At 39.9% G+C, this 26889-nt stretch overlaps 1 protein-coding gene across 1 annotated transcript in view; it reads left to right on the top strand.

Annotated features, from left to right (window-relative positions):
- The window catches only part of LOC134351015 (phosphatidate cytidylyltransferase 2-like), a 50658-nt gene extending 28611 nt beyond the window's left edge, over positions 1–22047 (top strand). The window contains exons 8-13 of the mRNA XM_063056979.1: positions 4301–4388; positions 5748–5816; positions 10122–10274; positions 10480–10599; positions 14395–14498; positions 15914–22047. Coding sequence (XP_062913049.1) covers positions 4301–4388; positions 5748–5816; positions 10122–10274; positions 10480–10599; positions 14395–14498; positions 15914–16037 — 658 coding nt within the window. The 3' untranslated portion in view covers positions 16038–22047. The remainder of the gene's footprint in view (positions 1–4300; positions 4389–5747; positions 5817–10121; positions 10275–10479; positions 10600–14394; positions 14499–15913) is intronic.
- Positions 22048–26889: the final 4842 nt, after the last annotated feature.

Raw genomic sequence — 26889 nt, forward strand, 5'->3', positions numbered from 1 at the left:
GCACTTTCAGTAATAGGCTAAGACATCTGCACTGCTCCAAAAGCGCTATATAAGGTCATTCTTACCCTCAGCCATTAGGCTGTATAATGAGTCAACCTATAGCCGGGGAAGGGATGAGCCCCCCTCCTGTTAGACTGTTATCAATGTCTGTTTACCACACTCTGCTATCATGAACACCCTGTGCAATACCACCATCACTTCTTATCTGGATGGTGTGAATATGCACCCATTACTGTATAACATTACGCTAATTTTTGCACTACCATTTTATCAGTGTAAATCTTGTAATTTTTGACTTGTAAATCTTATTTTTGAGTTAACTTATTTTTTAATCTTTCTTACTTCTCTTCTAATATTTGTATATCTGTGCAATTGTACTGCTACCATGACACTGTAATTTCCTTTGGGATTAATGAAGTATCTATCTCTCTAGATAATTAATTACTTTCAAAGAGTAGTCATTGTGATGCTGAAATGTGGCAGATAATTTGCACATAACCACTCACACAAATGACTATAAACTGGTTTGGCAAGGCTGCCAATTATAGCATCTCTGTGCTTCTTCAAGGACTACCATGTGTTCTCTCATGTCCCCCTGAGGAAGCAGATGAAGCTACAATCTTAACTACTTGGGACATTTGGCAGTCCTGTACTCCTTCCTTGAGGCTATGAAGTCAATATACTGGTTCTTTCTAATTCTCAGAAGCCTGAGACAATCAACAACTGTGAAGTTAGGCCACAAATCATTTTTTTTACTGTTCAACATATCCTCCATAATTCATATACAACAGGAACGGGATGAACCTCAAAATCTTTTCATCATAATGTCAGGGAGACAACGTGGATATATGTGTTCTCTGCTACACTTTTGAAGTTTTTCCAAAGTATTAACGTTTCATTTTTCTTTCCTTCAGTACAGCAATAATTAATAGACTAGTTTTTTTGTACTCAGCTGTGGAATGGAATTTTAAATATATTTCCTTAGAGGTAAGACTGCTACAAACTAAACAACAGTTACTGCTGCTGAAATCTCACTGATCAAATCAAACAATGATTTGCTACTGAAGTCCATAATTGTGAGATTGCATGTCAAATGTGGCAGCCATTTTGTACCCAGTGAAGTTCAAAGAAACAAACTCTTATTTAGTGACACACACAAAATGCTGGAGGAACTCAGCAACCGTGGCAGCATCTATGGGAAAAAATACAGTCGACGTTTCAGGCCAAAGCCCTTCAGCAGGGCTGGAGAATAAAAGCTGAGGAGTAGGTTTGAAAGGTGGGAGTAGGGGAGAGAGAAACGCCAGACTATAGGTGAAAGTTGGAGGGGGAGCGATGAAGCAAAGAGCTAGGAAGTTGATTGGTGAAAGAGACAGAAGGCCATGGAAGAAAGAAGAAGGGGGGGGGGAGGAGCACCAGAGGGAGGCAATGGGCAGGCAAGGAGAGAGGGACAAGGGGATGGGAAATGGTGAAGGGGGGGTGGAGGCATGGGGGCATTACTGGAAGTCTGAGAAATCGATGCTGATGCCATCAGGTTGGAGGCTTCCCAAACGGAATATAAGGTGTTGTTTGGCCTCAGCATCTTGTTATCCTCCAGCATAAGTGTGGGCCTTCTCCCGACAGTGGAGGAGACCATGGATATATCAGAATGGGAATGAGAGGTGAATTAAAATGGGTGGCCACTGGGAGGTCCTGCTTGTTCTGGTGGATGGAGCGTAGATGCTCGTTGAAGTGGTATCCCAATCTACGCTAGGTCTCACTGATATACAAGAGGCCACAGCGGGAGCACCAAACACTGTGTATGACCCCAACAGACTCAGAGGCGAAGTGTCGCCTCAGCTGGAAAAACTGTTTGGGGCCCTGAATGGTAGTGAGGGAGGAGGTGTAGGGGGAGGTGAAGCACTTGTTCTGCCTGCAAGGATAAGTGTCTGCAGGGAGATCAGTGGGGAGGGACAAATGGACAAGGGAGTCATGTAGGGAGTGATCCCTGCCAAAAGCAGAAAGTGGGGAGGAGGGAAAGATATGTTTGGTGGTGGGATCCCATTGGAGGTGGCGGAAGTTTCGGAGAATTATGTGCTGGACGTGGAGACTGGTGGGGTGGTAGGTGAGGACAAGAGGAACCCTATCCCTGGTAGTGTGGCTGGAGGATGGGGTAAGAGCAGACATGCGTGAAATGGAAGAGGTATGGTTGAGGGCAGCACTGGTAGAGGAAGGGAAGCTCGTTTCTTTGAAAAAGAAGGACATCTCCTTTGTTCTAGAATGAAAAGCTTCATCCTGAGCAAATGCGGTGGAGATGGAGGAATTGAGAGAAGGGGATGGCGTTTTTACAAGTAGCTAGGTGGGACGAGGTATAGTCCACGTAGCTGTGAGAGTTTGTTGGTTTATAATAGACCTCAGTGGATCAGCTTTCTCCAGAGATAGAGACAGTGAGATCAAGAAGGGGAAGGAAATGTCGGAAGTGGACCAGGTGAATTTGAGGGCCGGGTGGAAGCTGGAGGCAAAGTGGATGAAATAGACGGGTTCAGCATGGGTGCAGGAAGCAACATCAATGCAGTCATTGATGTAGCGTAGGAGAAGTGCAGGACGGTCACCTGTGGAGGCTTGCAACATAGACTGTTCCACGTATCTGACAAACAGGCAGGTGTAGCTGGGACTCAGGTGAGTACCCATGGCTACCCCTTTTGTTTGAAGGAAGTGGGAGGACCCAAAGGAGAAATTATTTAGAGCGTGGACAAGTTCCACTAGACAGAGGAGAGTGGTGGTGGAGGCGAACTGTTGGGTCTGGTGACTAGAAAGAAATGGAAAGCTTTGTGGTCTTCCTGGTGGGGAATGGAGGTGTATAGGGTCTGGGCATCCACAGTAAAAATAAGATGATGGGGGCTAGGCGACCTGAAATTCTTCACCTGTGAGACTGTCGGGGTTGTATGCTTTCTGTGGTGCTCCCGGTGTGGCCTCTTGTATATCGGTGAGATCCGATGTAGATTTTTGAGACTGCTTCGCCAAGCATCTATGCTCCATCCACCAGAACAAGTGGGATCTCCCAGTGGCCAACCATTTTAATTCCACTTCCCATTCCCATTCTGATAGTCCATCCATGGCTTCCTCCACTGTTGGGATAAGGCCACACTAGGTTGAAGGAACAATACCTTATATTCCGTTTGGGTAGTCTCCAGTCTGATGGCATGAACATCGATTTCTCACACCTCCAGTAATGCCTCCAACACCCCCCCCCCCACTTTACCATTTCCCATCCCCTTGTCCCTCTCTTGTGTTATCTCCTTGCCTGCCCATTGCCTCCCTCTGGTGCTCCTCACCCCCCCCCACCCCCCACTTTCTTCTTTAATCCATGGCCTTCTGTCTCTTTCACTGATCTACTTCCAAGCTCTTTGCTTCATCCCTCCCCCTCCAAGTTTCACCTATCATCTGGCGTTTCTCTCTCCCCTCCCCCCACCTTTCAAATCTACTCCTCAGCTATTTTTCTCCCGGCCTGCTGAAGGGTTTTGGCCTGAAACGTCGACTACTTTTTTCCATAGATGCTGCCTGGCCTGCTAAGTTCCTCCAGCATTTTGTGTGTGCTGCTCAGATTTATAGCATTTGCAGATTTTCTCTTGTTTGTATATCAGTGACATTAGTTTCAAATATTCAGGATTTTGTCTGTGAAACATCTATTTCAACTTCAGTTGAAGCACACACAATGTGTAGTGTGCACCTTTGATGTGAATCACCAAGCTATCTCTATAAATCTTCCCAAAAGTATGTATTCCAAATCTAGGGTCCTGGCCATGACTGATATTGAAGACAATTGTTTGGCCTCAGCATCTTGTTATTCTCAGCTCAACTGACAACCCATTTTCCTTCTACTCTGTCAACTATAAGGATTGATGATTATTATGCTTCCAGGTCAGCCCTAAACCTATATTACTCTGAATTTGAATGGACCCTAAGAACTCTGGCTCAAGGAGCATTGTTGCAGGGACTTGTCCCTATTAGTCTCTCGATAGGGCTGCATCTGAGCCAGCTTACTGTAGGGTACACTGGGGACAGCAGAGCTCTGAAGTTGTGGGTCTCCACATAAGTAATATCCAAGAAGGATAACGTCAAGTGTGTTGTAAATTACCTGAGTTAAATCCTTCAGACACAGCTTCATACAGTTCTATTTCACTTAGCTAGAACTAGCAGTTGTCGATTTTAGTGGCTGACGCAAGGTAGCTTGTATTTTCACAAGGAATGAAAATGATGAACTCTGTTAGATCCATCTCTCCACTTACTTTTTTGACTTTGTCCATTCCTTCTTGTTGCTCAGGTTCATTGTGCCTATTTCTTGTGTGATCTGCAATGATATCATGGCTTACATGTTTGGATTCTTCTTTGGCCGAACTCCACTCATTAAGGTCAGTAGGAAAACTAAGATACATTATCACAATTTGAAGTGAAATTGCTGTTGTTTAAAATTTTGATGGCCTCACTTCAGGTAGGTGGCAGAAGTATTGCTACATGAAATGTAAGATTTCATACAGATGAAGGAGAGGCCTCATTGAGCAATGTCAGAGGGAGCTTCAAAGCATAATAGTTCAGTAGTTGTTTTAGGAAGTGCTAGAAGCTGCCCTGGAATAGAGACCCACCCAAAGTTTTCCTTTCCAGCATCTTTATATGCTGATAACAATTACCCTGATAAATCCAGTCTAGATGTCAAATGTTGATATGATTTTTATGAGCCACTGATACATGTAATACCAAGTAATGAAATCTATTGTCTACTGATAAAGACAAGACTTACTATTTTGGAAAAAAAAGACCAACACAGTTAGTCTAGTTAAATAAACTAGTTAACCTAGTTAGTCCAGTTAAATAAACTAGTTAGCAATAGAAAATATTGCCAGATTATTAGGATTGAAGACTGTACTGTAGTAAGCCTGCATCAGCAAATTGAGGGCTGTGGGGAACCGTCACACAACAGGAAATGTGAGGCCTGGGACAAATCAGATAATATCATTGTCAATGACAGGATGGGTTTCAGGGGCCAAATGGCCTGTTCTGCCTACTATTTTCTTATGTACCTTCCTCTCCTCTAATTAGCAGGTAAGTCTGAGCCCTGGAATTTGCAGAGAGGGACAACACGGCTGACTTTTTGCATGACAGGAGCAATTCAGACACATTTGAAGAGTTGAGGCCTCTGTCACTCAGGGTTGACTATGGCTGTTGCGTCTTAGCTGTCTAGATATGCAAGCCTGAGCAGTACGATATGGAGAGCAAGTTGTTGCCCATGTAGCAAGTTCCCCCCTCCATGTATCTGATGAACCCAAAGGAGCACCTTCAAATGGCACAGCAAAGTTTATTCTGAATAGATTCTAGACACGTTGGTTGCTGTTGCGGCTAGAATTACAGATTTCTGTGCAAGGGATCGAGTAAATGTCTTTCTTTTCTATAAATTTCTACAAATTTCTACAAATTAATTTAGATTCTGGATTAGGACTTAAAGAAAGGTTGTGTGTTTTGGCGATATTGGGGGGTGGGCAGAAGAAAGAAAGAAAGAGTGAGTAGTATTGTGTGTGACCATTTTGTGACACAGTTTATTTACATGTGAGGGTGTTGCACAATGGGACAATAGGGATTAACTCTGTTTTCCAGTACACAGGTTCCAATGCTTCAGAATTTCTTTACACTAAATCATAAAATAATAGGTATTATTAGAACCTTATTGAATTTTACTTTTCGATTTTATCAATCATCGATTTTATCTGTTTTCACAGCTGTCCCCCAAGAAGACCTGGGAAGGATTTATTGGAGGATTCTTTTCAACCGTCTTGTTTGGCCTTGTGGTGAGATACTAGGTTTTAAGTAAATGACGAATTATAAATAGCCAGAAAGTCAATTCTACTTGGTGAATGAATTGAGCCTCCCTGCTTGCAATGGTTCCTTTTTTTAATTGAGTCTTCTCCAAGCTAAGCAAAGCATTTGAGAAAACACCAGGATTTAAGAACAAAAAATGCTGGAAACTGGAATATCAGTTCCAGAACGTTGGAAGACAAATGTTGCTGAGAAGCCCCAAGCTGAACTGCACCTTGCACCAGTTGGAGGCTTAAATAAAAGTCATTTAACAAGAGAGTGAGTGTCATATGAGGAATTGCTGAAGAAATTTTATTATTTCCAAGAGGAATAAAATATGTAGGAAAAAAAAATTCCAGGGATGATTTACTTGAACTTTTCAAGGGTTCTATTACACTGTACTGCTACCACAGCACAACAGATTTCATAACATATGTTAGTGATATTAAACCTGATTCTGAAGGGTGTAGCATTTCAATTACACAGAGAAAGCAGAAAAGCTGTGTGTTATTCTTAGAGAAATGAAGATTAATAAGTGCTCAGAACCACGAAAAATTATAAAACAAAAAGGAACAGCTAACAGGGAACACTTCCAGACTAATGTGATGGTAAGTGTAGAGCAGTGTTTCCCAACCTTTTTTTGCCCAATGCACTCCTAAAGCACCTTCGTACTTGCCAACACCCCTCTTAGGTACAATATACTTTCTGGCGCCCCATAGTGTAAAAGCATGTTTACTCCATGCTAACAGGAGAAAAATGATACTGCTTTAAATTTTTATTTGTCTTTAAATCTAGGTTACACAGTGCCTGTACATATATATGTATGTTGTACAACAGCTTGGATATCAATGTGACCCTTGAGCTTGGTAGTTTCTAGCAAGAGTTGAAATACCTGGCTCAAGTTGTGACAGTGAAAGCGTCTAGTCCCCACATGTTTCCATGTCCAAGAGGTTTCTGTTTTTTGTGAGTATGTGGTTCACTGACTGAAGCTGCTTTCAACAAGGTAGAAGGATGGAACTGCAATGAAGAGTGGTTTGCTTTTCTCTAAAGACTAGGAAACTTCGTATGACAGTGTAGCCACATACCACAAAAAACAACATTTTTGAAAAACACTTGTCCTTCTTTACCATTCTGAATTTCGATAATATCTTCTTGGAAGCTGTCTCCCTGTTCTTCCATCTTGTAAAGAAATGGGTTAATTACCTAGTCCGGAATTTCTAGATCGTTTAAATTCTTGAATCAATTCTGACAAATTCATCAGTGACTGCAGATGCAAGCAGTACTCTTGCAAATCACCATCTGTGAAAGAGAGTGCCATACTTTCGATGCAGGGAAACTGTGAGAACGTTCTTCTCCCAATGTTTTACTTATATATTTCCAATTTTCTCATAAAAGTGTACACTGCACTTTTTACCTGGATTAAATAGAAATTCTGGCCTGCAGTTTCATATTTAGAATGTTTATTTTGTGATACAGATTGGCTTGATATCCCACATCACTATGTAGAAGTTCAGTCTTGTTTCCCAAACTCTTGTTGATTCAACCACAGTGACAAGAAAATTAAAGAAATATTTTAAGCAATAGCCTTTTGACAGCCAATGCACTTCAATGTGAAAAAGTAAGCGTTCAAACTCTTTATCATTATCTTGGCATAACTAGTGAAATGTTCTGCCATTTAATGGATTTATTTTAATTTTGTTGATAGCAGATATTACTAGAGTAATGCTTGAAAAAAGTTGCTAGCTGAGGTTTTTGGCTGCCGGATGTTGCCGATGAATTACACAATGGATTACAAACACACTTGGAATTCTGTTTTTCATAAATGCCACTAAACCAGCATGGCAACCTGTCATAATATGGTGTTCCATCTGTTGCACAAGAAATCATGTTCCTAATTAGAATACTTTAATCCTCAATATGCATTTTGAGCTTGTCATAGATTGATTCTCCGTTGATATTTGTTTTTAGCATTTTACAAAAGAGAATTTCTTCATAAACTTTTCCATTTTTATAAACCATACATATGCCATTAACAATTCCTCATTGTCTTGTCCAGTTGACTCATCCAGTTGTATCCCAAGTACTGTTTTTTGTAGCTCTGTGCATATTTGATACTCAGTGTCTTCACTCATTTTGTCAATACGACGATCTACAGACTTATTACTCAGAGGAATTCATTTTAAAATACTGGTATTCATTTTGAGAACAGTGGTGAGCACTTTTGATACAGCAGATTTTTCAAACTTTGTTGTTATTTTGGAAATGTTACAAGAAACAATGAGACCACAGTCCAGGTCACTTTCAGCTTTCTTGGCAAATGACTCGAGTGTGCAACGCTTTTCAAATGCTTCTTTCATCTTCTGGAACTAAGTATACCACAAGTAGCCTTTTTGGTGTGTCTTTTATGGAAGTGTTCCTGCAATCTTGATGGCTTCATTAGACAGTACAGTATTACAGATAAGACACATGGGGCGTCGCTGATCTGACAGGAACGGAATAAAATCATACTCCAAGTAGAAAGCATTGTATTGATGCACTTTCTGTAGTTTGTGTTTCTTAGCAGGATTAGAATTCAAGGCTTCGCCACCTTCAGGCTCATAGAGATCATACTGTACATATTTATCCATCATTAATGGGGCTAAATTAAAATAAAAAAATTAACACAAACTGGAAATGCCTATCGGACGTTGACCACAGCAGCGAGTTGACACAGATGGAATGATGGTAGCAGCATGCAAAGGAACGGCGAGGCGAAGACGATCACAACAGTGAAAATTATGTTAACAAGGATTCAGTCTGGAACCTGAATGTTAGTTGAGATAGAGCTGGTGTAAGCTACCTTTATACTGTTCCATTTAGCGCAAATGACCAATCACGTAAGGTTTCATAATCCCCAAAAATGGTTCTGGACTGCACTTATGAAGCCAAGGTCGTTTTGAATCCCTCAAGAGGAATCCTTGGGGTCAGCAGATTCACTGATTGGCTCTATTTCACTGTTTAGTTCCAGCCAGCGCTGTATCGTTGCATGACCTGTTTTCCGTAGATCTGTAGAGAAAGTTGAGCGGGTGTACTTGACGTACCAACTGTTAAATAACCTGAACTTATTCTGTGCTGTGAGTCAAGGGGAACTATTGGATACCCTGGTCACTCATTTATGCATCCCCAATAATATCTGTTTGGTTCATAAGGTCGAATGAGATTGCCAAATTTCAGACATACTATGACGACGAGTGCTTACTGCCTGCAGAGCTATGGTTCTTCCTGTGTTCCAGTGCCTCATCCTTTTTTTTTGGAAGTGCTTTGCTCTACTAACAGTCGGTCAGGCCTCATGACTCAAATTAGGGTGCCGCTTACCCCCCCCCCACCAAGAATGCCTGCCAATGACTCCTACATCCCCTAACATCCTCTTAGGACATCTATTGGAAATCACTGGTGTAGAGGAACAGAGGTGGGGCAATTGAGCTGCTTCCACATTGTTGCATTGCACCTTCTAACTAAATGGTGAACTATATTCAAAGAAGTGGGTGTGATTTATAACTTGCATTCTCCAAAATCTTTTAAAGTCATTGCTGAGCTAGGTTCTATGTGTCATTCTGGATGTCAGACCCTTTGAGAAGGCAGAGATAAATTTCTCAGAATGAAAACAGGAGTGAAGGACTTCAGTCGTGTAAAGGGACAAAAGAAGTTGCAATCCTTCACTGAGAGCAGAGAACGGTTTTGGGGTTTTTAATAATATAACGTGATGACCAAAGAACTTAAGTTATGAGATCAGTGACAGAAGACACGTGGATATTGAATACACGACAGGGGAATGGATGTGAGGTTGGAAAATCTTTGTTTTTATTTATTTATTATTCAAGTTATTCAGAGTTATAATGTTCTGAAATCTGATGTCTGAGAAACTGGTCGTGGTGGATTCAAAAGGAAGGGGAATGAGCAAGGAAATGGAACTAATACTGGATGGAGCTTTCAAATGGCTGACACGAGTACAGTGGGCTTAAACATTCTTCTGCCTATATTACTGTAAAATAGCTGGAAGGTTTCTCTGGGTTAAGCATGCAGTGATGTTTACAGAAGATATTGTTAGAACTCAGTCAGTGTGAAGCAACGCTGGGTACAGGTTTATGATCTATTGTCAGTAAGAAGGCCAATGTCAAATGAAGCTGAAAAACAGACATGAAACTAACAGTAATATCAACACCCAGGAAAGCATTTAGGGAGGTATTTAAGTGATTATTGTATTTCTACTGCCTCACACTGGCATGCTAGTTTCAGTCATTGCTTTCTCGTTCATGCAGCTGTCCTACGTGATGTCAGGATACAAATACTTTGTCTGCCCTGTTGAGTTCAACAATGAGGCAAACAGTTTCACCGTGGAATGTGAACCATCAGAGCTGTTCCTGCTGCAAGATTACACAATCCCCAGTGTTCTTCAGTCCATTATAGGCTGGGTATGACTTTGAAGACTTTGTATATTCATTATGTTTCAAGGAGTGACTTTCTGAGTTTGTGCAAGCTGGATAAAAATAAAACATACTTGCCATTTCCTCAATCATGTGACTGGGTGAAAAAGGCTCAGAAAATCACTCCAAATTTGCAATGGGAGACATTGCAATCAATGAGTTAACTGCATTTCCTCTTGTCTCATTTCTGTAGCGGACTATTCGAATGTATCCTTTCCAGATCCACAGCATTGCCCTTTCTACTTTTGCATCACTAATTAGCCCATTTGGAGGATTCTTTGCCAGCGGCTTCAAGAGAGCATTCAAGATCAAGGTACTTTTTATCCCCTTCCGGCTTGCAGTTGTTGGAGAATAAAGAGGAGTGGGTGCCAGGGAATCCATGGCTTAATTTCATAGAAGGGTAGGGTTATTCCTGTGATCTGGACAGTATTTATCCCTCAGTCCAAACTACTTCCAGAGAACATCTCGTTATTTGATTTCTGTAGGAGCTAGTTGTGTACAAATTGGGTACTCTATTTCTCGGACATTACACACGATGTGAAGTTTTCATTGAAAAAACTGCATTTGAAATTATGATCAGAAGAATATTATTTTTGGGAACAAAGTTGCACTTTGTATGTCAACCCGTATTGGTGAAAGTGTTAGCAAGTGCAGCTAAGTCAGATGTAAATATGGGGAGCTATGTCAGTTTACTTTCAATACTCAGAACAGTCCAATCCAAACAAAGCGGTTGAACATGTTTTATCAGCAAGAATTCACAACCGTCTCCTAGTTCTGTATCATCAACTCCTGTGGTTCATTTCCTCTGGCAGTTTGAAGTACTTTCCATTATTTCAACTGACAAATACATATGAATCTTATGAGAGCCATGTATATATGTGTGTGTGGGTTATGTATAGCTCTTATTGGCTGGCATACTGAAGCATTGACTTTATTTTCCTTCAGTATTAGGTGGAGTAGGTTTTAGGCTTTATAAAGGTCTATTGTGCATTGCACAATCCCATCATAATAAAGGGATCACCATTTGCATTGGCTTACATAGCAAATAGCTGAGGAACAGGAGGATAAGGCACCATGGTCATCCTTTTTAGTTCAGCCCCCCTCCTCTCAAGTTGCTCCTCTTGCATTTTTCCCTTTTCAACATGCTCCAGCTCTGGACCACTGGGAGTGGTGGAGGTACTAGAGCGGGAATTGTCATTATCTTGTTCTTTCAGCATTTGTAGAGCTCGAGGGTAAGGAGTGTTAAATATGTCATGCCTCCAGTTCCAGAAGACAGTTGAGGAAAATGAGGAGCAGGCAAGGGACCTATCAAATGATAATTATTTGAATAGTAGGAGTTACAGTCAGATACAATTTCTGGGGTTAACTCATTCCCATTGATAACCTTGTTGCCAAAGTTAGTCTAAGTTCAAAATATAATTTTCTGCTGTTCTTTGACCCCTGGAATTCAGTAAATTATCAGTTGGAAGATTTTAAGATACAAAAAAACAAAATAAGCATGCCAGTAAAGACAATTGTCTTATTTAGTAAATGAGACCATTAGACGTAGGAACAGAATTAGGCCATTTGGTCTATCAAGTCTGCTCCGCCATTCAATCATGGCTGATCCTTTCCCCCCCTCCTCAGCCCCACTCCCTGGCCTTCTGCCTGGAACCTTTGATGCTGCGACGAATCAAGAACCTATCTAAATCTGCCTTAAATACACCCAATGACTTGGCCTCCACAGCTGCCTGTGGTAACAAATTCTACAAATCCACCACACTCTGGCAAAAGAAATTTCTCCACATCTGTTTTAAGTGGACATCCCTCTATCCTGAGGCTGTGCCTTCTTGTCCTAGTCTCTCCCACCATAGGAAACATCCTTTCTGCGTCTACTCTGATAAGACCTTTCAACATTCGAAAGATTTCAATGAGATATTCCCCATACCCTTCTAAATTCCGGCGAGTACAAGCCTAAAGCCATCAGACATTCCTCACATGATCATCCTTGTGAACCTTCTGTGAACACTCTCCAATGTCAGCACATCTTTTCTTAGATGAGTAGCACAAAACTGTTCACAAAACTCAAGATGAGACCTCACTGGTGTCTTATAAAGCCTCAGCATCGCATCCCTGCTCTTATATTCTAGACCTCTTGGAATGAATGCTAACATTGTATTTGCCTACCTCACCACCAACTCAACCTGCAAGTTAACTTTTAGGGTGTTCAGCACAAACACTCCCAAGTCCCTTTGTCTGCACATTTATCTTTTCTTACCAAAGTGCATGAGCATGCATTTTCCAACATTGTATTTCAATTGCCACTTTCTTGCCCATTCTCCTAAAATGTCTAAGTCCTTCTGCAGTCTTCCTGTTTCCTCAACAGTACCGGCCTCTCCACCAATCTTCATATCATCTGTAAACCTGGCAACAAAGCCATCTATTCCATCATCTAAGTCATTGATATACAGCATAAAAAATAAGTGGTCCTAACACCGACCCATGCGGAACACCACTGGTCACTGGCAGCCAACCAGAAAAGGATCCTTTAATTCCCACTCACTGCCTCCTATGAATCAGCCAATGCTCTAACCATGCTAGTAACTTTCCTGTAATACCATGGATTCTTAACCTGGTAAGCAGTCTCATGTGTGGCATCTTATCAAAAGCTTTCTGAAAATCCAAATGTACAACATCCACTGCATCCCATTTTATCTATCCTACTTGTAATCTCCTCAGCAGATTTGTCAGGCAAGATTTTCCCTGAAGGAAATCATGCTGATTTAATCCTATCTTGACCTGTGTCACCAAGTACTCCATAACTTCATCCTTAACAATTGACTACAACATCTTCCCAACCACTGAGGACAGGATAACTGGTCTATAATTTCTGTTAGAGTGGAGTGACATTTGCAATTTTCCATTCCTCTGGAACCATGCCAGAGTCCAATGATTCTTGAAAGATCATTACTAATGCCTCCACAATCTCTACCATTACCTCTTTCAGAAGCCTAGGGTGCATTTCATCTGGTCTGGGTGACTTATGCACCTTTAGGTCTTTCAGCTTTTTGAGCTCCTTCTCCCTTGTAATAGTAATTGCACTCACCTCTCTTCCCTCACACCCACAGTGAAGACTGATGCAAAATACTTATTTAGTTCATCTGCCATCTCCTTGTCCCCCATTATTATTTCTCTGGCCTCATTTTCTAGTGGTCCAATATCCACTCTCATCTCTCCTTTATTTTTTATATACTTGATAAAACATTTTCTATCCACCTTGATATTGTTTGCTAGCTTGCTTTCATATTTCATCTTTCCCTCTTAATGATTCTTTTAGTTGCTTTCTGTAGGTTTTTAAAAGCTTCCCAGTCCTCCAACTTCCCACTGATTTTTGCTTTGTTGTACACCCTCTCTTTTGCTTTTACACTAGCTTTGACTTCCCTTGTCTGCCACGGTTGTACTATTTTGTCATTTGAATATTTCTTTGTTTTGCAGTACATCTGTCCTGCACCTTCCTCATTTTCTCCTGAAACTCAAGCCATTGCTGCTCTGCTGTCATCTTTGCCAGCACCTCCTTCCAATTTACTTTGGCCAACTCCTCTCTCATACCACTGTAAATTCCTTTACTCCACTGAAATACTGCTACACCAGACTTTACTTTTACCCAATCAAATTCCAAGTTGAACTCTGTCATGATGTAACCAGGTGGCAGAAAAAGTCCAAAAGACTTCATGGCCTACTCCCCCTTATTTTATGAAAGCATCTTTCATGTGTTTACTTGAGTGAATTTTCTTCTGAATTTAATCTGGAGATTTCCACACACAGCATATTTAAACAGTTTGAGTTTTCAGCACTCAGTTTGTTACCATGAATATTCCATGCCCAGTTTAGGGTAGTTAGTCTGCCCTGATTTAGAAGATCCCAGACTGCCTGCAAGAAGGGATCTTGCAAAGACTTCAAAATCCTTTGTAAAGTCAAAGCAGCTGTAGCAATTCTGCACAGAATTTGCTTTTAAGGCATGTTTATTATTTATAATAGACATTTTGACATTTTTATTCCCACAGTAATAGCTGGTAACAATGAGGAGAATGTACCAACCTGAGAACAAACTCATTTTTTCTCTTCCCAGGATTTTGCCGACACCATCCCTGGACACGGTGGGATTATGGACCGCTTTGATTGTCAGTATCTCATGGCAACCTTTGTTAATGTCTATATTGCCAGCTTCATAAGGTAAGTGCCGTTCAACGAATCTGAAATTTAATTTTCTTATAATGACAAGGAACTCTTAGTTCTCTGATGCAGAGTGCTTCAAAAATAAAATACATTAGTTGTGAGTCCATTTCCAGATAAGGCCTAATATGAATGCAAGTTAAATGTACTTACATGATTTTAACGGAGCAAAATATCATGGCAGACTGCAAAATTTCTGCATTGTTACTTTCTAAATTACAGAAAATAAATCATGGCTGAATTATTTTCCCTCTCAACCCCATTCTCCTGCCTTCTCCCTGTAACCTTTGACGCTCTTACTAATCAAGAACCTATCAACTCCACTTAAAATATACCCAATGAATTGGACTTCACAGAAACCTGTGGCAGTGAATTCCACAGACTCACCACCCTGTAGCTAAAGAAATTCCTCCTTATGTCTTTTCTAAATGGATGTCCTTCTATTCTGAGGCTATGCCTTTTGGTCCTACGCTCTCCTATTAGGTACATCCTTCACATGTCCACTCTACCTAGGTTTTTCAATATTCAGTAGGTTTCAATGAGATTCACCTCAACCCCCCCATTCTTCAAAACTCCAGTAAGTACAGGCCCAGAGCCATCGAATTCTCCGCATACATTAACCCTTTCATTCCTTTCTTAGGTATGAATCACAAGGACTTTACAACTTACTTTTCCAGTATTAATAATTAATTATTATTATTATTAGTCTTTCTTGTATTCGTACAGTTTGTCCTGTTTTGCACATTGGTTGTTTGTTAGTCTTTGTGTGTAGTTTTTTCCATTGATTCTATTGTATTTCTTTGTTCTGCTGTGAATGCCTGTAAGAAAACAAATCTCAGGGTAGTACATTATGACATTTGTACTTTGTGTACTTTGATAATAAATTTACTTTAAACTTCAAAATTGCTCTCAATACTCCAAATGTGGTCTGACCAGTGCCTGATAAAGCCTCAGCATTATATCTCTGCTTTTAATTTTAATTCACTTGAAGTGAATTCTAGCATTGCATTTGCCTTCCTTACTATCGACTCAACATGAAAGTTAACCTTTAGAGAACCCTGCTCTAGGACTTCCAAGTCCTTTTGCACCTCTGACTTCTGATTTTGCCTCTCGTTTTGAAAATAGTGCTTGCCTTTATTCCTTCGGTCAAGGTGCATGACCATACACTTCCCTACACTGTTTTCTATTTGCCACTTCTTTGCCAATTCTGTCCAAGTCCTTCTGCAGACTCCCTGCTTCTTCAACACCACCTGCCCCTCCACCTATCTTTGTATCATTTGTAAGACAGAGATAACATAAAAAATGGCAAACCTTTCTTACTCTCAGTGGTCATGTTCTCCCAGTTGGTGCGGGGGGGGGGGTGTTGCAGCTAGGAAGCTTAAAATGTATTAAATTGTTTCTTCGGTTCTTTTTAGGGGCCCAAATCCCAGTAAATTACTGCAGCAGTTACTGGCTCTCCGCTTGGACCAGCAGCTACAGATATACAAGAGCCTGAAAGCCAATCTGATCCAGAAGGGCATGCTGTCTGCTGGGGCATAGGACTGAGGCATTCATTGGAGTGGTCGCAGTGAAAAGCCTCAGGAAAGAGTCCAGCCAGTGACCTTTCTCTCAAACTCAGTGTGTCTAAACTATTCAGATGCGAATCTCCATATGTAACTGAGTGGTCCAAACTCCTTCAGGTGCCAGGAAAAGCATACTTTATTCATACATTGGTTGACAGGATTGATAAGTAGCAATATGTTTAATCATGGGACCTTATCTCATTAGTAGAAGATGTAATGCTGGAATGGCCTCTGATGAGTCTAGCCCATGATTAATCATTAAAGTGACACAAAGAGGGTTTTTTTAATGTTTTAAATGACTCCCCATTGTTGTCTGCAGTGAGAGATTGGGAGGCTAACTCTGAACTCTATACAATGTAATGGTTTTAGTCCAGGTGAATCCCAATGCTAGTCTGATCTGCACCAGTGCAGGGTGATTTATTTGTTCCTCAGCTCAAATGTGTGCTTTAGGATGGAATAGATGTAGTATTTGGTCTAGCTTTGACCATGTAGTTTGTGAAGAACCTGCTGTTTTACATTTTGCATTTATAGGGCATCTTGAGCCACCTGAAGGGGCTTAGAATATGATGTTTACACTGGCTGTATTTTAGGAAATAGAGGAGTCTAGTAGAAGAAGAAATAAATAGCATTTGCACACTGGAGAGCATGCAGTGGGGTGTCAAAATAAGATTTATGGAACAATTTGTCCTAGATACATGTCATTTATTTCAATTTATTCACTTGCAACTTAAATTGTATTGCAACACTGCGTAAAACTTGGCCTTTTAAAAAATTTTCATGGGTGGTGTATTTTTGAGATAGTATTTCCATTTAATGGAATTTAGTGTCCCTATCACTTAAGGAAAATATTAGCTTTTACAAATATATTTAATCGAAAAGAAACATGTGCACTCAAGTATTATTTAGGTATTAACCTGTAATCTTTTCTGTCTTATGTGAGGTCTTACAACTGTGTTGTGATTTCAAGCCACTTCATGACAATGATTTATATTGGGAGTATAGTTTCAAGGAAAGCAGATGACTTCTGGTCTCTTAACCAGGTGGCTGCTCTTTGAATAAATGGCATCTGCAATCTGTTCAGCTATATGGGAAATTACCCCATGAAGCCAGCTTTTTATTGTGTCCCCTCCTCCATCCCTCACCTCACTTCTTCAAGTGTTCATTCAGGCACGCTGGATGACAAACAGATGACCCAGGAGATTTACCATTTCCCTAACTAAGAGAAAGTGGGATTAGTCATTGTCTGTTGATCAACCCAGTCATTTCAGTGGAAACGGCTTGTATCTGTGCTGGGGATGAAGTGAAGATAGAAATGAGGGTGGGCTGCATGAGTACGAACCAGGCCAGCTTCTGCCTGCAAATACTTGTGACAGCAAAAGGTAACTCTGGGGAGGGACTGATGGTCATTTTTCAGGCGCCTCTTAAGGACTGCATAGTGCCAAAAGATCACTACAGTCATTAGATTCTAATGTGGAAAATTTCACTTAATGACTAGGACTGTGGCTTAGAACATTACTTATTGACTGGTATTAAAATCCGAGAGACAGCAGAATACTCAATAATTCAGGGAGAATGTGCAAATGATTATTTTATCAATATTCCAACAAAACTTGAGAATTAACAGTTTTCCTAATCCAAGTATTTTTTTCAGTTATCTGCCCTGCATATTTAATTTTTTGTCCAAGATGTCAAGTTCCTCTAATGTTTGTCAATAGCCAATTTTCAGTATCATCCAAAGAAGTACTGGAACCATTAGTAGCTGACAGCTGCGGTGTTGACAAACCTTGTGTACACAGTGGAGAGGATATGTTTCTATGATTAAGTGGGTACCTTAGGAGTGAACATTCACCTGCTGTGAAATCTTCATTACCCTGATATTCTGTATGCTATGTTTAGTTGGTAGGGAAGGGAGACCAGTTTAAGTTGTCACATACTGTGCCACTAATTACCATCTTCTATTTGCTTTATTTCCAATTACTTTTTGGCCTTCGTTCCAGTATTCTTGTTAGTTGTCCTGCTGCACTGCTTGCTGGATGTGGAAGGGAAGAAAGAGAAGTATATTGTGAATCACTTGGTGCAGCTGTCAAAGACACCCGGATACTGCACCAGAGGCACAATTTTCCACCCAAATTTACAGCATATCTCTGGTGCAAGGCAAAGTGTGATGGCTTTCTGCCAAGAGTGAATTTGCTAGAGTTAATAATAGTGACAGGACATGAATGAAATGAACTCAAGAAATGTATCAGCACAGTGTGTTGTTACTGAGGAGCTGTTTTGTATTCTAGCTTATTTAAAATTATTTGAGAAATTTCATTAGGAAAGATGGCCACTATTTCATTCATCTGGAGAGGTCCTACTTTAAAATTGATGCCCAAGGAATTGAAGAAATTACTTTGGGTTGTTATAGCAGTGATGGCATGATATGATAGTGACAGTGATGAGAGGTGGCTAATTACTGGCTGAGCCTCACCGAAGCAAAGACTTTGCTCCTCAGATTTATAATAGAAGGCCAGCAGCAGGGTTCATTCATTTGTGAAAATAAGAAGTAATGAGGCAAAGTTCATTCTCAGTACACCTCATTATATCGTTAAACCACATCAACAGAGTCCCCATGTCACTGCAGTGTCATTATCTAGAAGTATGTACCTGGGTAAGGAAGGAAGGACGAATTGGTATTCAATGTGAACAACTACATTTTCAGTTCTCAAGTTCTCTTTTCAAACTGTCCTGATTGATGTGACTGACCAAGGTAAGTTTGGGTCAATTTAATTTAATTAAATTGAACATCTTTCTGACAGTTTCAAGTAGGGCCTGGCCAGAAAAGATGATGAATGTCTAGAGAGTTTCGTAAGAGACATTGGCAAACATTCAAGTGGGAGAAAGTTGTACAAAGCATAATTGGCTTATTACCCACCTTCCAGTGTCCATTGACTTAACACGTGGGGGTGGGTATAACTGGCATTTTGTATTCTTAGTCACCTGTTTCTTGCTGTTAGCCAAAGACAATTGTCTTCCCCACAACTCTCCATCCTCACCCCATTTTCTTAAAATTCTCAAATAGTAGAAGGTATCATATAAAATACTTGAGCTTGCCAACTGGAGAATCCTCAAGGTGTTCCTTGCCATTTGCTGGACACATACATTAAAGCTATTTCTTGTCTCCACATGGGAGAGAGGCCAGGGAATAAGAACAGGCTTGGTAATATATCAGCATCACCTATGCTGATATGATGAGCATCATATAAGTTCTCTGTCATGTCTTCCCTTCACTAATTTGATTGAATAATTTAATCTGTGCCACGTTGAATCCACGTATGTTGCAACAACTTTCCCATGAATTTTTCCATTTCTAACAATAGGCCTGTGAAGATAACAGCTGAATAAAGGACTCAAATTTATCCAGCATAAAATTTTGATAGTTTGGGTCACTTTTGTATACTGTGAATTAATAATGTTTCTACTGTTTTCTGATTGTTTGAATATTGCAAAGGTTTGTATTTAAGTGCAGAAGCCTGTGAACTGGTGACATCTATTAAAATTAGTATTTAAAGCAAAATGTAAACAACTTTAAGAGGGAATCTATTTTTTAACAGAAGAAATCAGCTGAAAAATCAGTGATACAGAAAGCAATTCAACTTTTTAATCAGCATGATGAAGAGCATTTATTATAAATTTTGTTACCTGTTCCTGTTACAAAAAGAGAATATATTCCCATTACAACTGAACTGAAGAATCAGACTTGTATCCAATGGCTCTGTAACTGTACAGATGTTTGCACTAGATATTTAGAATATTGAAAATTGGAAAAAGAGTATCTGGGACACGATTTCAACTCAGACCCCAATAGTGTTCTGAAAACTAGTCTGTGAAAGAGTAGCAGTTTGAACAGTATCGATAATCTTATGTTAAAGGTGCCTGCTACAGATTGACAGTAAATGTCAGATGTGTTGTATTAGAATGACACCCAAAGCTTCTGAGATAATGACAATCCCTTTAATGTATTGAGAAATTTCTTCTGAAAGACGTCCCAGTATTATTGAGAGATGTGAGTTTGTTCTAAAGGAGTATATTTTGTGCCAAAGTATCTTTTAGTCTTGAATTGAATAATAGTGCACAAATGTGTAAACCATTATGTAAGATTGCTGTCCCCTGGCAAAATCTAAACACACCATGTCTTGGTGTGGCAGCTGTAAAGAATTTTTTGAATCTTTGTACATTGAAAAAGCCTAGGTTCAAAACGCTGCATGAGAAACTCTGGAAATTGGTAGTTTGGAGATATTTAGTTGAAAACTTCATTATGGGGTTAGAGGTACAAGAACTTGATGGTTGCTATTTCACTGAGCCTTGTGCAAGGATTATCCTGGGATATTCATGTAAGAGGACATGCACAAGCTATACAACAACCAGTGGTAAATAAAGTAGCTGATTTCATCACCACATCTGAAACTCTTTAGCTTCCTCACTGCAACCTGTGGTACCATCAGAAGAGGCCCTGTGCCTTCCAGAAATACTATTTCCATCCCCTCCCAACCACAAGGTATCAGAGAAGCTAATGAACTCGAAGTCACAAATGTTTTTTTTTCTAATTTACCGGGGATATTTCAAAAGTAAAATTAAATCTGTAAAGGTGTTGGGTGTCAAGATGCTTTCAAGAACAATATTAATTGTAAGTTTTGTAACAGTTTGTCTTTTGTGGAAGTTCTTTAAGACTTGTTTTTATTCTTTCAGCATTGTCCATGCACTGTTGTACAAATTCATTAAATTAAGACCTCATGAGTAAATGCTGTGTCTGACCTCAGAGGTTCACCTTTCTAGTTCTTAACTGGATTTGGTAGCACAAAGTACAGCCAAATACAGCTTCTTGTATTTTTAAACTCTGGGGCTTTATGGCCCATAAAGCTGGGTATTTAATTTTTTTTTAGATATTCAAAATCTGGGTCTGTGGTTGATGTGTGTATTAAAATTAATGCAGAATCAATTAAAGCAATTTGCAGTATTTTAAAATAAATATTAATGTGCTGAAATAACTGAAAATGTATTAACCAATGTGATAAAAATGAAAAATGACATTATGCCTGAAGATCTGAGACTTTTTTTGCAGTAGTTGGAATTCATGTATAAAGTTAATGCATAGAGAGGTAGAAGGGACAATAGAGAATGGAAAAAGAAGCATAGCTCTTTTATAATACAAAGTGCCTTCTGATGCATTTTTGAGGGAAATATTGCTTTATTTTTGAGCCAGACCTGACAGTGAATAAATGTCCCAGCTCTGACTCTGAAGCATGCATAAATTAGAATTGAAGCCTATTCCAAAACAAGCTGGAATGATTTCAGATAAGCCCAAAATAAAAATGTTAATGCAGCTTTTTTCAACTTAAATGTTCCCTGAGGATGTTTTTTGGATGTGACTTATCTGATTTGATATGGTTGCTTTACCTGCTGTGCAACGTTCCCTCTAATTTTTGTTACAGCTGCACGGACCAACCATTGCTCTGAGCAGGATATTTTTACAGAGCCTGAAAACTGCATGGCACTTTAATATTTTTTTTTGTTTTTGCATGCTATGAATATTTAGAATGAAATTTGAAAAATTATATACTTTTGATTTTTATTAATTGATGGGTACAGTATAACAAAGAAAACCTTTCATGTTGCATAAGATTTTTTTTTTTAGCTGTGTAGCAACAAAGGCTATGAGGACGGGAGCATTTCAGTTACTGTGCAGCCGCACACCCACACAGCTCAGAGGGAATAGTGCTGCTGAAGCTGATGCCTCTGAATTCAAGTGTGGCTGTCCAGCTGGCATCTGCTAAATGAAAAGCCGTACTTGACTTTTTGCTGCCTCCTTCTGGAAGAACTACATCTTGTCATGGTGTAGACTGACAATTGAACCAGATAGGATTCTAGTTTAAACGCAAACAACAGGAATTCTGCAGATGCTGGAAATTCAAGCAACATACATCAAAGTTGCTGGTGAACGCAGCAGGCCAGGCAGCATCTATAGGAAGAGGCGCAGTCGACGTTTCAGGCCGAGACCCTTCGTCAGGACTGTCCTGACGAAGGGTCTCGGCCTGAAACGTCAACTGCGCCTCTTCCTATAGATGCTGCCTGGCCTGCTGCGTTCACCAGCAACTTTGATGTATGTTGCTAGGATTCTAGTTTGTATTGTTGCTTTACACAGGATGCTAAATTGTGTGCTAGCTGAAACAATCTGAAAAATATTGAACTCAACAAATGTTGTCAAATAAGAAAATTTTAATTTTTATTCAAAGAACCTGAATGAGTTCTCAAGCTTTAAAACTATTCCATTAACTTATTTGGTGAATTATTATAATTAATTTATTGTGGAATGCCTTGATTGATGCTGAGATGCCAAAAACGACCATCTAACATGTATAATTTATACTCTGTTGTCCACATTGTACAATCAATGACCCAAATACAAAACACATAAGATTGTGTGTTACATATAAATAGAAACCTGAGAGAGTGGGTTTTGTAGAAGATAGAGATGTAGGGAATTCCAGAAAATGGTTGAAGTACAGAAACTGTAGAGGTTAGAACAGATGAATAAACTTCACAGAATGTATTATTCCACTTAAGATGATAGATGAAAATAATTCAGTCAAGGCAATGAAGAGAACTTATAATATGAAATATGAGTTTATACACTTGCCCAGGAGAAACTCATTCAGTAATCTAACAGTTCTGCATATTTAATAAATTAAAGTGAAGGACATTGCAATAACGTTGAAGCCTCTTGAAGGCTGGACACAGCATTTCTTCTGGATTAGATTACAGCACAGACTAATGCACACACTTATTTAGGTATTGTGGTTGAGTAAGTTGCTTATTTTATTAATGCTATATGTCTATCTGTGTGAAATGTAAAACATTCGGTTCATGTGAACCTGCCACGTGTTACTGTACATGTCTGTATTTGTATTGAACATTTCAACTTGTGTGTTCATATGTGTATATGTGCATATAAAGTGTACACAGAGATGCGCTAACACACATGTATATGTATATTTGATGGTGTTTAAGAATACACATTATTTATATATGTTCCAAATAAAAAAAAGTATCTTACTAAATGTCAAAGCTGTGTCATTCCTTTTTTGACCATACAGCGGTAAGCTTCTTACAACAAGACAGCCAATTTACTTATGAATTTTACCTATTCATATCTCTGTGACTGTTACCACAACACTGACTCATTGTCCAGGTAACCTACCAGGTACCTCTGGTTCTAACAAATGATGACAAAAAAATGAAATCTACTATTCCCTTTTTATTGCAACTAGAGATAGCCACTAAATAAAGTTCTGTCAGCAATGGCCTTGGTGTGAAGATTTTTAATAATTGAAAAGTTGCACAATAGGTTTGAAGAGAATTAAAACAGTCGATAAGGATGTTGAAACAGAAATCTAACAGCATTTCAGCTATTGGAAGTTTTACACCTTGCTTTTCAATTAACTGACATGCTTCAGTTTTCACCTTCAATGACATGCAGTTATTAACTCAAGTAAGATTTTGTAGCTTTTAAGCATGAGGGTACATTTAAATTTAAGCACTTCTTCCTCATTTCAGAACCTGAGAAAATGTTCAGTGGAATTAAAAACAACAGAAGTCAGTTCATGACCTAATCACCGTTTTCCACCAACCCACACCAGCAGGTGACATTTCAAAGTTGAAGTTGAGTTTACTGTCATCTGCACAACTACTGTACATGTATTCATAGATACAATGAAAAACTTAAGCAGCGGCATCACAGGGACATTGCATCGGAAGAAAAGCATTCACAAGAAGAACATACACAATTTTTATAAAAGAATGCAAGTAGAGCAAAAAAATACAAAGACAATTTTAATGCATAATGGTTGTAATGTTGCTAAACTAGTGATTATAGTTTTACCATTTGGTTCAAGAACTGCGGTTGATTCTTGAACCTACTGGAGTGGGAGTTAAAGCTTATGTATGAGGGGTGATTGATAAGTTCGTGGCCTAAAGTAAAAGGAGTCAATTTTAGAAAACCTAGCACATTTATTTTTCCTACATTTACACATCTAGTCCAGCGGTCGTGGAGCATACAGATCCCTTCTTTGTAGAAGTTGGCGTGTTGGACCTCCAGAAAGTGGTCTACAGTAGGGGTGATTGATAAGTTTGTGGCCTCAAGTAGAAGGAGATGAGGAGAAACTTCAAACTTTCTGCATTTTCACTCAAAGAGTTGAACTGCACGTGCATATAACGAGAACTGTATAACTCGTCTCCTTCTACCTTAGGCCATGAACTTATCAATCACCCCTTGTAGCTTCTACCTGATAGTAGCTGTGAGAAGATAGCATATCCTAAGTGATAGAAACCTTTGATGATAGATGATGCCTTCTTGAGGCAGTGCCTCTGGTAGATAGTGCTAATGGTAGGGAGAAATAATGCCCATGAAGTATTGGGCAGAATCCACTTTCCTGTAGATTCTATGTTCCTGTGCATTCAATTTGCCATACTAGATCACAATACAACTGGTTAGGATACGTCCAACAGTACATCTACAGAAGTTAGAGTGTTTGATGAAAAGCTGAACATCCTTGACCTAAGAAAGATGATAGCACACTTTTCTTTTGACTGTGTCTGTGCTGGGTCCAGGACAGGTCCATCTGAAATGTATAGACCAAGAATTTGAAGCTGCTGATGCTTGTCAATGCCAATGCACCAATGTAGACTGGCACATGTTTGCCATCCATCCCCCTCCTGAAGTCAACAATCATCTCTTTAGTTTCGCTGACACTGAATGAGAGATGTTTTTCAGAGCACCACTCAACCAGGTGACCTATCTCATTCTCTTAAGATGACTCAGTACCACCTATGATTTGTCCAACAACAGTAAAAAAGATGGCATCGGAGCTGTGCTTAGCCAGTCAAAGTATAGAGAGTAAAGCAGGAAAAAAAGTATGCGGCCTTGAGCACCTGTGTTGATGGTCAGAAAGGAGGAGATTTTGTTACCAATCCTCACTGACTTGAGTTATGCTAATATGGAAGTTGAATATCCAGTTGCTGAGGAGTTGTGAGTGTGTCATAGTTCACCTATCAAAATGTGCATTAAAGGTATTAAGCACATCTGGCAACAATAAGCAGCATAAGTGGCAACCACCCAATCTGGCCTTGTAGGAAGTTATTTTGTGCAAGGCTGCTACAGATGTTGAATGCCTATCTGCAATTCCAGGCCAGGCTTAAACTGCCCTTGTGCTCACAATGCCTTCTGGAGGTCATGCTTAGACTTGTTATATAACTGGGTTGCCAGCACTAAATGCCAAGATCTAGCAGATATATTACCGTATGTTTGCTACTGCTACTCCCACCAAAATTCTCATCGAATATCTGACAGTGTTTGAATTTCCAACACTCTGGAAATCCTACCTTCAACAAACTTCTAACATTTGAGCCTGTCACCATTGTTGCCAGATTTTGAAATTCTTGAGGTGCTTACCCTTCTCCTAGTCTTCTCCATCAAATAACTGTTGTCTGTAGAAGCTAAAGCACTTTTGATTGTTTATTCAATCTCATAATGAGCTAAAGGAGACTCCCTAAAACCTCCAGAACTCTCAAGATTTATTTCCTCTATTGCTGCACTCTTCTCTAGAAGGTGTTTGATGTCTAAAGGTGGATGAGAATGGGTAGTGGCCTATCAAAGAGAAACCAGCAAAGATGACTAAAAGCTAGAGTATGTTTTTCTTAACTGGGCTACGTTGCACTGCCACCAAGCCTGGCAACCTTATTAGGATCTGTCCAATTACCAAGAACAAACTGTGACATTATTACAAACATGGCATTGTATGATCTGCCAACAAAACGTGCACAGAGACTCATCAACATGGCCAGAAAGCATTGAATGGCCATGATCTGCTAGCAGAGGAAGAACCAAACAGGTGGCTGAAGCTTCTCCAAGATTTTCTCAGTAGTCTGCGGTGGGCTGCAGGCTGAGTAGATTGGATTGGGGCAGAGGAAGGCAATTGGGAAACGTCATCAGGGAGGCTGCGGGCGGGGTAGTGTCATGTTGGAATAGGGCGAGGGCCTGCACTCAGAGCCTGTTGTGGGTGGTGAAAGAACTGAGAGGGCAACTGTACAGAAGGAAGAAGCTGAAAAGAAATGGGAGAGTGGGAATGTGAGGTGAGGAGATGGAGGTGTTGAGAAGAGGAATTCAGAGGGGAGAGGTTAAAGGAGGGAAATTGCAGCTGTGAGGCTGAGGGAGGGAAGCTAAGAGTGTACATTTATGTCCTTATGAAAGTGTGTAAGCAATTGCGGGAGGGTCCACATCGATGTGTCTGTGCAGCCAAGTGGAGTCTCTAATTCCTGGACCTCCTTGCTATCGACCAAGACTTTGGCCTGCATTGGCCATCCAACATGGATGCACACATTTTCCACCTCGCAGAAAAAAACAGGTTTGCTCTGCCTGAGAAAAATGCACTAGAAGACAGAATCCAAAAAGCACCACTAGATGGTGCTGACCACAAAACAAATGTAAAATGGAGTTGGAATAAGCATCTGCTCTGATAACAAAGCATTTTGTTTTCCATTGCATTTCACTATCACCACACATAAATGACTAAATTTACTATGCACAGAGAGAGAACTGTACACTGTGTGATACACTTAATCCTGACAGGATTTTAAGTGGAGCTTAATAGGTCTGTTTGGGAGCCAGTCATATGTTAGTGACAATATTGTGGGTGTGGAGTCACATGTAAACCAGACCAGATCAGCATGGCAATGAACTGGACTGGTTTTTAAATGACAAAAATGCTGTCCATTTTTGTTACTGAAAACTTCCA

Source organism: Mobula hypostoma, chromosome 8, assembly GCF_963921235.1.
Source record: "Mobula hypostoma chromosome 8, sMobHyp1.1, whole genome shotgun sequence".
Taxonomy (NCBI): domain Eukaryota; kingdom Metazoa; phylum Chordata; class Chondrichthyes; order Myliobatiformes; family Myliobatidae; genus Mobula; species Mobula hypostoma.